This window comes from Calonectris borealis, chromosome 3, assembly GCF_964195595.1.
Source record: "Calonectris borealis chromosome 3, bCalBor7.hap1.2, whole genome shotgun sequence".
In the NCBI taxonomy this organism is placed as follows: Eukaryota; Metazoa; Chordata; class Aves; order Procellariiformes; family Procellariidae; genus Calonectris; species Calonectris borealis.
The window spans coordinates 114,752,846-114,765,608 of NC_134314.1; the positions used below are offsets into that span (position 1 = coordinate 114,752,846).

At 42.0% G+C, this 12,763-nt stretch overlaps 1 protein-coding gene across 1 annotated transcript in view; it reads left to right on the top strand.

The window, feature by feature from the left end:
* Nucleotides 1-12,763, top strand: part of TTBK1 (tau tubulin kinase 1) — a 114,605-nt gene that overhangs the window by 35,250 nt on the left and 66,592 nt on the right. The window contains exons 5-6 of the mRNA XM_075147399.1: nucleotides 33-173; nucleotides 1,435-1,539. Of these exons, the coding sequence (XP_075003500.1) occupies nucleotides 33-173; nucleotides 1,435-1,539 (246 nt within the window). The remainder of the gene's footprint in view (nucleotides 1-32; nucleotides 174-1,434; nucleotides 1,540-12,763) is intronic.

Below are 12,763 nucleotides of genomic sequence, written 5' to 3' on the forward strand. Positions count from 1 at the left end.
TTATGGTTTAAGTGTTTTATTGATTGTTCCAGGGCCGAAATCTTGCAGATCTCAGAAGGAGTCAGCCTCGAGGGACCTTCACGCTGAGCACAACGCTGCGATTAGGCAAACAGATTCTGGAATCAATAGAAGCCATTCACTCTGTGGGATTCCTGCATCGTGACATCAAGCCTGTATGTTGTTTTGGAAAATTTTCTTTTGGTTGTATGTCTGTCTGTTCTGCTTGAGTCCATAAAGACAGTCTGAATATGGGCAGATCCCAGTGGAGGCATTTAGGCCTCCTTGCACACTCCCACTGTCTGACACATTGGCTATTTTCTATAAGTACAGAATAGTAATATAGTATTGTCATTCCTTTAAGTGCATTGCAAACTAGTTTTTATCAGCAGAGGCTGCTGCATGGTGGGTTAGTAGCTGTCAGTCATACTTGTTCCAGTCAAGATCACACGACGAAGCAATCTAATTTTGAACAATCATTTGGAGTCCAACCAATTATTACTATAAAAGGGGTTCAGAAAGGATGTCTTGCTTTATGACCCATCACTTGAATAAATGCTATTTCATGTATTTGACTTAGCTAAATAATCCTCTTAATCTTTTCTGAGCAATTGCCAAAAAAAGTGGAGCACAGTTTCCAGTGTCAGAAACACAGTCACAGTATTGGTCACCTACCTAGGTGAGGCACAAAAATTCTAAGTCTCACTGTAGGAGCCTGTCTTTTTCCTCGTCACTACTTGACCTGAACACTTGTTGCTACACCATCCCTGAGACCATTTTCCTTCCAGGAAAATCATTTGCTGCTTTTAAAATCAGCTGGCTTTGGCTGATCAGATTCAGCTGAAAATCAGTCACTAATGTGACTGGCCACAAATCCTTTAGCAGCCATTTGTTATGGTAAAGGCTATAACTTCAAGATGGGGGTTAAAAAAGAGCTGCTCCATTTGCTTGTTGTCTTTATTTACTAAGAACCAAACCCGGTGTTTTTTAGATGTCTGAATGTTCAGATAAATTTAGGTAATGCAATACAGTGGATGGAGATTCTGGGAGTTAGGGCAGAATAATGCATGCTAGCAGCTGAACCATGAACAGACGCATTTGTCTGCAATAACTCCAGCCTGTTATGCAAGTGATGGAGCTCTCACTGCAGAGCTAGTGGTGTTAAATGTAGCTCTTCCTCACAGCAGCTGAAATTTAGCTAAGCTAATGTGAATTTTAGTTATTTTGAGACTCCACAGTCACTTATCTGCAAATTGAACTTCTTAACATGGCAGTGATTCTCTAATCATGATGCTTAAGATGCATCTTAAAACTCTTCTCTTTGACTTACGTTTCTACCAGAGGCATGTGGGGCTATATGACAAAGTCTTGTTAACAAATGGCTGCTCTTACCCAAGTTGCTGGTATCAAATTGATTTTTTTTCTTTCTTTGTCTAGTCCAATTTTGCCATGGGACGCTTACCTTCAACGTACAGGAAGTGCTACATGTTAGACTTTGGTCTGGCCCGTCAGTATACCAACACTACTGGTGAAGTCCGGCCAGTAAGTAAATTTTAAGTAATTTTTTTCCACTTCTGCAACTGCTTAGGCATGGGAAGGTTTTGTGATTTTCTTTGTTTTGTGGTTCTTATGCTTGGTCATTATATTGGACTGCATTTTCTGCAAGGTAAGAAGCAGCAGGTGACTTCAACTGAGTTGGGAATCTAAGAAGGGCTGCTTGCTTTTGTCTTATGATGTGTGTGGCTTTTTTTTTTCTTTTTTTTTTCCCTTTAGGATAATCGTGTTTTCCACAGGCTTGGTATACTTGCTGAGTACATTATGGCCAAGCAAAGAGGGTGAGCCCAATGCTGGCCATGTCACTTCTGTAGTCCCATAGGACTGGTGTAGTTTAGTTCTCTGTGATCTGAGGAACCAGGTCGATGCGTTCTTAAAGCTTTTTATGAAAAAAAATGCTAGAAGTTAGAGGCTACCTGATCTCTGAGGCTGAGCTTCCTGTGAACTGCATCCTGTAATGCTGTTCTTACCCTTGCCTGGCTTTGGTTTTGTGTATATTGCCCCCTGTCCAGATTCCTTAGCAGGAGTATTTCAGCATGCCTGCTTGAAGGGGAGGTAAGGGCAGGGGGCATAACTTGCGCCACGTGTCATGTATGTTATCTTTAGTCCTTTTACCAGTTCTGCGCTATCTGGGGTCACTCATAAGGATGCATTAAGCTTCAGATGCTCTAGGTATCAGTCAAAGCATTCCTAGATTTATTTCGGAACACAGCACAAGCAAGGAGGGCTCAGACAATCTCTCTGTTTATCAGCCTAGGCTTATACCTTTTGGTCTGCATATCTTTTCCATTTGCAAGACAATTGTTGTTCCAGAAAATGTTGACAATGTGAGAGCTAAATTCAGAGACAGGATATGGTTGGTGAGTGGGAAGAAAGCAAAGATCAGTGAGCAGATTTTGTGTCTTTAGCAGATGAACACAGCTGGGGGATTTTTCTTTTATTTTTTTCTTCTTTTTTTATAAGTCTTTTCAGTTGGACATTGCAAGCCTTTTCTTTTTAGCTGTAGATGGGAGCAGCTCCAAAGGTTGTGTCTGCATCTTATTCTTAAAAAGACACACACTGTGTACTACTGGTCTTCCTTGTCAATGCTGTTTAGTTTGGGGTTAACCCTTCTCCATATTGCCCTTTTCAAAATGCAGCCCCACTCATTTCCTCTTTCTGCAGTCAGAATTCAGGCCCATTATGGATTGAAACTGGCATTTGGTTTTCTGCAAAATTTCTTCATTGCTTCACTGAACAACTATGTTTTATGTCTGTATTTCAAGTCCCATTGTTTGAACACTGTTCTTTCTTTACAGTTAAAGAAACTAATTTTTTCAGATGTCTCTTATTTGTATCCTCTCTTTTCTTCCTTTCTCCCATGAATTTAAAATTACTTTGCTTTTATTTTGCTACATCCTTAGAGAATAGAGAACAGGCCTTGTTTTTGGAAGTAGCACTACATCCAGCCTTGACATTTTTCAGAGCGAAGGATTCGGAGGCTGTGTCCTGCCTTGGTTGGTGTGGGTGAGGTGGGGCTTTGTTAGGATGCAAGACTTTGAGAAGGTCGGTCTTAATTCTGGTCATTCTGGTGGTTGGTTGCTTACTTGCCACAGATGGGTGTCATAGAAGGACTAATGACACATAATCTTTTCCTGAAAAAAGACATGGGGATCCCCAGAGGAGTGGGACTATCCTCTGCTGAAAGTGGTCTCGGTTTGTTTGGGATGTGGGAGGATCGTATGGGGTAAAGTCTCATATACCTAATGTACCTATTCTCCCACGCCACACTTCAGGTGGTGAGGCTTTTTGACTGAAATGATACAATAAAAAAGACATAAATATTTACTTCAGTCCCTTTTAACATTATGTTGTAGTCACTGGGTTGTTCGATCCTTTTGTGTCCCTGCTGCCTGACACCACAGTTGAGTCCCACTTACCGCACTGAGACCTTTGCCTGGAGAAGCATGGCATAATTGCTGCCCAAATATTCCACTGAGGATTAGGAAGGAAATGGGGGTGAAGGGCGGTATGAAGATAAGTGAAATGAAATTTTTTTTTTATTTTTTGGGGTGGGGTGTTTTCTTTTTTTTAATTAAGAACTTTATCTTTTATTTCACTGAAGAGATTATTTCAAGCTAGTAAGATAGATTCTTCTTTCTCCGTTCTCTTTCAGTTCCTTTATCTGTGAAGAATACAATTCCCAGATTTATAACATGATCATTCTGAGCCTAGTTTTTTTGTGATTTGGTTCTGAGGTACAATACACAAGAGAGGTAGGGGAGGGAATTCACTTTCTTTTTTTCTGGAAGCATGTCTGAATTTTGCTTTCAGTCGTATTCATTTATTAACAGGTGTTTTCTGCTCAAGGAGGTTCTGTGCAGTTTCCTACAGTTTCAGAAGCATTGTCATATTTTATGAATAATAACATAAAAAGCATTTGTTTTTTTCACATCCTCTGAAATTCATAACCTCAATCTTGCTTGTCAGCTTTTCAGAAAGACTCTGAATGAGTTGCTAGTAATACAGATAATGGGCCTGGCCTTTAGGATGCTGTGGTTTTGTTTTGTTTTTTTAACTTACCTTTGGCCTGCTTATTTTTGGTCACTTTTCTATTTTGAAAACATCTTTGATTTCGAAAAAGGGAAAAGCCAATGATCCTGTGGAATAAAATCCTCTAGAAAGCTGTGTTGGCACAGATTTTATGTATTTATTTTTTTATGTGCAATTCACTGATGTCAAACAGTATTAATTTTTTTTATTTGAAAAGGCAAGGAGCTCCTTAGTAGGCAGATAGCATAGGCTGTCACTAAAAAGGTCTCATTCTGATTTTCTAAAGATTGATTAAAGCTTTGAGGTGGGATTATTTCTACTCTCCATGATCTTCATTGAGCATTTGTTCCTCCATCCTCAGCTGTTACCACTCTGGCTTTCCAGACCCTCTTTCAAGGGCTACCACAGTAGCTTTTACCTAGGGAGCTGTTACTCTGCTAAGCTTCTGATGAGTGCTATGTATTTGGTTTGTATGTTTTTACAGAGGATAGCTACTTGACAGGTCAACTTGATTGCTCGGCATTTGTAAAGTTATGGGCCACTTGGCTTAACTAAATCCAAATTTATTCTGAATCTGAATTTATTCTGTGCTTCTAGGAAAACAAAACTGATCTACCTTATGTGGAATGCTAATATTAGCATAAATGCTACTTTTTGGAGAAAAGCTGTTGTCACACAGATTTGCTTTTATGGGAATGGTCTCAACCCTCTACCACTTGGCCCTTGCCAGATTGTCATGGTTCAGCCCCAGCCAGCAACTAAATACCACGCAGCCACTCGCTCACCCCCCGACTCCGGTAGGATGGGGGAGAGAATCGGGAGGGCACAAGTAGGAAAACTCCCGGGTTGAGATAAAAACAGTTTAATAATTGAAATAAAACTAAGTAGAACAGTAATAATAATGATAACAACAACAATAATAGAATATACAAAGCAGATGATGCACAATGCAACTGCTCATCACCCGCTGACCAATGCCCCGTGTGTCCCGAACCACGAGAGCCCTCCCCTTTTCCTGGACCACGCCTCCTAATTATATACTGAGCATGATGTCACATGGTATGGAATACCCTATTGGCCAGCTGGGTCAGTCACCCCAGCTATGCTCCCCCCTCAGCTTCCCATGCACCTGGCAGAGCATGGGAAGCCAAGAAGTCCCTGGTGCAAGCGCCACTCTGCAACAACCAAAACATCAACGGGCCATCAACGTTCCTCTCATACCAAACCCAAAACACAGCACCACACCTCCGCCTCCTGCCAGCTACTAGAAAGAAAGTTAACTCTGTCCCAGCCGGAACCAGGACACACATGTTACAAAATCACCTGGATAACAGTCTGTAGGAACTCACATTGCACTATAAAGACAGAAGATGATTGGAGCCAGAAGGTGTGTAAGGAAGCATCAGCAACAATTTTTCCCTCTGTTAGCAATCAGGGGAACTCAGCTGTTCTCAACAATCTCATTACTTGATATTTCTCTGAGGGTTGTAGAAGCCAGTCTTTGATAGTTACTCCTTTGGACAAGTAGAGCCGATGTGCATCAGTCATATAGCCATTTGGTGTCCCTGTGTGTTGAGAACTGCTTAGGGCCTGGCTGAAGGCTACTATCAGCGTTTCTGGCATTTGGATCAGAGTCAACATCCTGGCTAGCAGGAGGGACTCTAGCTATTATGATAAACAGGACAGATTGCTAGTGCAAAAAAAAATTAATCTTTCCAGAGGGTTTTGTTTTCAAACACTTGTGAGGACAGGGAAATGAAGGAAAAGACAGGCAGCTTGACAAAACTGCTAGAGGACATGCTGATTTCTTTCCTGCTCCTCCCTGCCCCTCCAAGCCCCACTCTCCTGTTTGAAAGGTGGCAAATACTGGTTAAGATCTGTGATCTGTATTCAGCAGGGTATGTTTGACCTGGGATTTCCCATTTCTCAAGAGAGCACTGTCAGTGATAATCCACAAAGTATTCCTGGTCTGTTACCCTTAGTGTAACATCTTTTGGAGCTCAATACTTATATATTTACTGAAACAGAGAGTGGAAAAATTACTTATTCACAGTAAACAGGGCCATCTCCAGGGCTGTGAGACTCCTGAGGTTCCTTTTCTAGGGAATGTATCTTAATTTTGTGCAAAGCTGTAAAGCTTCAATGAGAGAGATCGCAATACGTCTGCTCCCATTCTGCCTGTGGCTTAGATACACGATGTTTGTGGTACTCTACTGTCAGGTGAGAATGCAGGAACTCCTGTAGGAGAGGTGGTTATTGAACCTGAGACTTCCAAATTTTGGGTGGATGGTCTAATGCTGGAGAGAAGAAACTGTTTGGTGTTGTCCTTTTTTTGTGACTCTGAACCTTCATTTCTTGTTTTTCTGGTTCTGCTCAATGCTCACCCGAAAACTCCTGGATTGCTTCACCTGGCCATATTGGCTCTCCAGGCAGATACAAGGGTTATTCAAGCCCCCTATGAGTACCAGGGCTTGCAATTGCAAGGCTTCCGTCAGTTGTCTAAAGGTGGCTTCATCTACTTTTTCTTCTTGATCAGGCAATCAGTAGCAGGTGCTTACCATTATGTTACCTGTGTTAGTTGGTGCTGATCACTTACGCATCAGTAGTGACTGTCTCATCACCTGCTCCAAGGAGAGCTTCATACATTCAAGCCAATCCTGTGCAAACGCACCTCCTTGCCTTCCCAGTCCTTCTTTCCATTCATTGCAGCACTCAAGCCATGCGAGCTGTCCCACCAATTCTCTGTAATCCCAGTGAGATCATAGTTTTGCAACGGGACATGGACCACTAACTCCTCCTGTTTGTTTCACATGTGTAGGTGTTTGTGGACAGGCACTTGTGGTGGGCCACCAGTTGTGCTGCTCCCAGGCATGAGAGCTTCTATCATCTTCTCCCGGGTCACCTCCTCATAGCCTCCGTTCTTCCATTTCTCTTCAGGTTACGGTAATCCTCTCTCATTGTACCTGCTTTAAGCCCTCCTCGCTAGGTTAGCAAGCCTAATCAAAGCCTTTGCAAAGATGCTCTTGCCACTCTGTCACATGGGTCCCTTCTTTCACCAACAGTCCTTTTTCCTCAAAGAGGGACCCATGGTCATAAAAGCCAAATCTCTGTCTTTGATAGCTAGGTGTTGACTTGCAGGATGCATCCACTTCTACCTAAGTCTTTCCCACTCACTGGCAGGATTTAGGAGGACAGCACCCGGGCCCTCAAGCCCCCAGATCTGTAGTCACTCTTAGTATACTCAAGGTCACCCCTTGAAAAACAGGTGCTTTTGGTGCTCCCATGAATGAGCAGCAAGGTTGAATAGTCAGAGGGCCACACAAATCTTGGCAATCTGTCCTTATCATCCCATATCCAGGCCCCCAACAAGCCACAAAGCTCTTGAGACATCAAGAGTCTCAAGTCAGGCCAGTAGATGGGGCTTCCATTTCTTGCAGGAAGGAGTCTTCAGTGACCATCACTCACCTTTGCTTCTTGGTATGGACAGTTGGTTCAGGCTCAGCTGGCTCCCCTGACAGGTCTTGTTCCTCCTCACCAGTTCCCAGGTTACTAAATCTATTCTGCAACTGCAGATCTGCATGTGGAGCAGGAGCCTCCCTTCTGCTGCTAGCTTCCCTCTTCTTGGGAGTCTCCATCTGTTGCTCCTTGGAGCATAACTGCTAGTTTTCCCTTTTTCCTTGTGTTGCAGGGTTCATGATCTTCACTTTCAGAGGCTTTGTGAAGATTCTGTTGATCTCTTGTTCACCCTCTCTGATGCTACACAGTCTGCTCACCTCCTCTCCGACCTCACCACAGCTCCTTCACCTGACAACTCCGTGCCTTAACCAGAGTACTTCTCTTAGAAATGAGTCCAATGTGGATGGCCACATCCTTCCTTTGGGGCTTTTTCTGGGTTGAGGTCTCCAATATGCTAAAGATAGTTGCATCAGCCCATGCTGGGGACCAGACCCTGTGGCCCATCACCACCATTATTGCAGCCTCAGTCAGGCCCACATTGTCCTGAGGAAAGTTTGTGGCCCCTTTGCACCTTGTTTTGCTAACTGCTGTCACAACTGCTACAGCTCTGTTAGTTGTCTGTTTACTGTGCTGCTTATAAATACCATAAATAGTGGAAAAAATTAAATCAAAATTTTCATGCTTTTCATGCCGAAGTTTTTGTTAAACGTTAAGAATCTCACAGTTAAACTTTGATCTGAAGGAAATCAGGTTCTGAATTTGGCTGATCTCAAAACTTTCTTGTCTCATGATATGATGAATAATATAACAGGAGAGGGGAAACTGAAAACACAACTTTGACCAGGTCGTATCATGAAGTTCTTGTTGTGTAAGAGTTTGTTGCCTCTTTAAAGGATAACTGTAATTGCCACACTCAAATGAGAGAGAAACATTGTCTTTTGCAGTGTAATTTCTTGAAGTGTGGACTTTCTCAGGGGCTGATGTTTTTGAAAATTCAGATGTACTATATGGACTAGGTTGCCCTTGTCTGTATGCACAAATGCTGCAGAGAGCACTGTTGGTGATACGCTACTTTCCCTTAGAAAAGCTGCATAGACTTTTCCTAATTACATCCCGGCTAGCCACATTTCTACTGATTTTGCTCTTTAGGAAAGTTTCAAGTATTCATTCTGGTGCCTGGGGTCTGAACCAACATTATACCTTTTAAAAATTAGTATTGCACATGCCAGATTAAACAGAATGCATAGGGACTGCATCTGCCCAACTACATGTACCCTACCTGTAGGATATCCAGAAGCACCTTCTTCAGGACTGGAGGCAGGTTACCAGATGAGATGCATCGAGCCAGTGATGCAATTGTTATGGTCCATATGGAATAGGATGATGAAAGCTACAAAACCTTTTTTTAGTGCCTTTATATAAATCTAGATGAGATAACAGTTGATGATGCACAAGATACCACCCATCCAGTTTCAGAGAAGGTATTGCAGATCTAAACAGTATTCAGAAGACAGTAATGACAAACTTGCATGAAGAGGGATCGAAAAGGTTGTGATTATAACCTGAGCAAGAAGATGAATAAAAGGAATTTTATAAAAGTGTGTAAAATATTATAAAGTCTTGAGAAGCAAATGAGAGAGCCTCTGTTTTTTGATTACATAGGAACAAGATATTCAGTGAAACAGGTGATAAATTCAAACCAATAAAGGGATTCATTTATTCATGAGGCATCACTTGCTGCTGACAGGGAGTCAGCATGCATTGGGAAGAGTAATACACGCGTGCAGGTCAGAGGCTGGTCTAAATAGCAGCGATGGGACAGAGTGTGCTGTGGTAAAGGTAAGGGCCAGCTATAGAAAATAGGGGAGGCTATAAACGGGCAGGTGAAATTCTGTGTAGATAAAAGGTGATGCTCATGGTGTGTGTTTGCGGGGGGGGAGAACAGTTCTAATTTCACATATATGATAGTGGCCTCTGAGCTGACAGGTATCACTGGTAAGTGAGACCTTGATGTTATGGATTAGCTTCAGGAAAACATGGGTTTGATACTCAACAGCTTTCTAGAAGGTGCTCAAACGTTGGAAGTCATCGGGAAGGGATTACAGGACAAATCAGAGATCACTGTTGTGAGCCTTGATGAGATGGGGGTGGCTTTTCAGTGTTCTCATAGCATACCTGAGAGAAAACTTTAGACTGATCTGAGGAGGGCTGAGTATCTATTGGCCTTGTTCTTGCAAAGAGCCTTTCTCTTCGTGTTGGTCATAGTGTGACACTAGCAGCAATTGTGGGTATGGGCCATCTCTGCCATCTACTACTAAAAGAGTTTGCTTTAGGGTGCTTTACTTTTTAACCCTTCTCTAAGATTTTTGCAATGGCTTCACTTTGTGGTTGCATGTGGGCAAACTAGCCCAGCAACAGGAAAATGGGTAAATATAAAATCTGTTTAGAAACATTTAAAAAATGGAGGTAGAAGAAAGAACTGGTGTTCTCTTCCATATCAATGGTCTTCCTGTAGAACATTTGCACTCCATTTTTGCTTCGTTGGAGAAGAAAATTGGGAAATATAAGTAGCTTGGGGGCAGTGTTGTTTTGGACCAATCTGACCTTTGTCCAGACTACTGATACATAGGAAGCAGTTTTTCCTTTCCTTAATACCTAAAGCAATCCCCCCCCGCCCCCCATGAAAAAGTCCATTTTGGGGTTGGGGTGAATCCCAAGACCTTCCGTAACAAATTTGATATTACGGGTTGCAGAGAGCTTTTTTAGGGATTTAATTATTATTTCCTCTGGTGGAAACCTTCTGCCATGGTTCAGATAGAGGCATGAGCAGTTTTATTCACTGTGATGTCCTGGTTGTGCAACCCATCTTTGCAGCAGTATAAGCAGTCAGTGTTGATGCACATGTTAGAACAACAGAGCTAAACAACTGGGTAATGAATTGAAAAGTTGGATTTTTTAAATTTGTGGAAGTATCTTTTATAGAAAATGCACAAGTCAAAATTTTCATCTTGCATTAATTTGTATAGCAGAGAGCTGGACTAGCAGAACATGTTTGATATGGCGAACTAAGGCTGAGAAGAAAATTTGAACTTGGAGGGGAAAATAGACATAAATGTTGTTGTACAGATAATATGATGAACAACATGTGCTTGTATAGTGGAGGTGTTCGGAGTCATGAAGGTCTTCTGAGTAGGTCAGGTTTTGAACAATAACTCCTTGATCATTACTGGGCTTTGTTCAGGTCTGCTAGTTTCATCACTAACGTGCAGTACAGAAAGCATTATACTTTTCCTCTGTCTGTGACACCCTGCCTTCAGAAACATATTCCCTGTGGCTCCACAAATATTAATTGAAAGTGGTCGAGGGTTTAGCAGCTTGGTCTTAATTATTTATTTGAAAATAGAGGAGAGGCTATGTTTTTCCTGGAGTCTGTCTCCCGTTGCAGGATCTGACACTGGACTGTTATGCTCAGCAAGCATTTTTTTAGCTTAGTCAGCTGCAGCCCATTGATTAGATCTCGATCTCCTCGTGGCTCAGACTGCACTGCAGTAGTTTGCAGTGCCTTGCTGAAGATACTGTACTTGTGCAAGGGCGGTTCTGTGAGTCAGTGGGCAGAAAGAAGATGTCATAGGCAGGACAGTACATAGTCTGTTTAGACAAGCATGATGAAGGCTGCAGAAATGTGTCAGCTAATTGAGAAAAAGATATTTATTTTCCAAATGTCGGTGCATAGTTAAAAATAAATTTCGCTGCAGTGAATGAGGTATTAGAAGAGGAGAGTATGGTATGTTTTTCTACTAAGTGGTTTTCCCCCCACTTGAAAATGAGCTATAAAATAACACAAAGGATATTAACTCCTATATCCTGACTCCAAATATTCAAAGATAGAAGCCCAGTAGCTTTTATACTTACTTTGTACTTGAAATATATGTAAAGCTGTAATGTTATGTAGGAGATGAATATTTTGCAGTAGAATAAACAGATTTGTGAAGCTATACTACTTGGAGTACTGTATTAGCTTAGGAAGGGATATAATTTTTGTCTTGAACTTTGTATTGTAAAAAGGTAGTCAGAGAAAAGGCTGAAAGCACAGCATGGTCACATTGGTTCACACAGAGATGGGGAAAAGGAAAAAAATGGACCTATATCTTTAAAAATATTGCACATTTAATATATTATAGAAATGCCGTTTCTGTGGGAATGGGTTAGTTATAAAACAGATCATCGTGAAAATTACATAAAGGTTCTCAGTGTTACTTTCATTGTTGGAGTAGCATATCTGGACTTGAGAAAGGGAGTTTATGGTCTGGTTTAAAACATTACAATTACAGAAAGCTAGTGCAGTTGAAATTAAATGTATGAAAAGCAGACTAGCTGATGGATTTGAAAATCTATTAGCAAGCAGGGACTCTTGTATCTTGTTATAACCAGCTGTTTCTCCGCTTTCCTCCCCTGGAAGCCCTGGTTCAGTGAGGGTGACCGGAGATCATCTACATCAGATTGTTGGTAGTTTTATTTTATGTAGCAGCTCTCTGGTTAGAGCTCTTGTGCTACAGGGGTGAGGGAAAAGGAAGGACAACTCAGGCTCAAATCTCATATATGTCTGCAGGGACCTGACATCCCATTTTCCATTTCCGAGTGCCTTTACTGCCAAGCTGCAGGGGGGATATGGTACGTCTGAATGTGTTATTCCTTCTGGTCAATGCTGTTCCACTTGAAGCTCTGATTATTCTTCCCACTGGACTACAGAGAGAGAAACAGGAAACTATTACTGTGTCCGGTGGTGAGGGAACAGGGGCTTCACTCCCTGGTCAAGTGAATATTGAGCTGGATTGCAGGTCAAGTCTCCCGTCCATCAGGTAAGTCCTGCCAGGTTACAGAGTGCCTGTCATACACTTTTTCTCTCTTGGTAATAAATATTCAATTATTCTGTGCAAAAGGGATCCTTTCCAACGTGGATGTTCTTAGACTTGCATCTCAAAGCACCCTGTGGCTTAGGAGTGAGGGTGTACTCTGGAAGGAGGGAGGTGTGGTTTTCATGTCTGTCCAAGGGGTAGAGAGATTTGAACTTAGTTCTGCTGCATCTCAGTGATTGCCACGACTGTCTTTTGTCTTCTTCCTTTTGGTAGAAAAGGACCGTCTTCTCCATCCGACTCCAGGAAAGCATTATGAGCTGTAAATGCCAAATGAGATGTGACTAACACTCTACAACACTCTCCAAAAC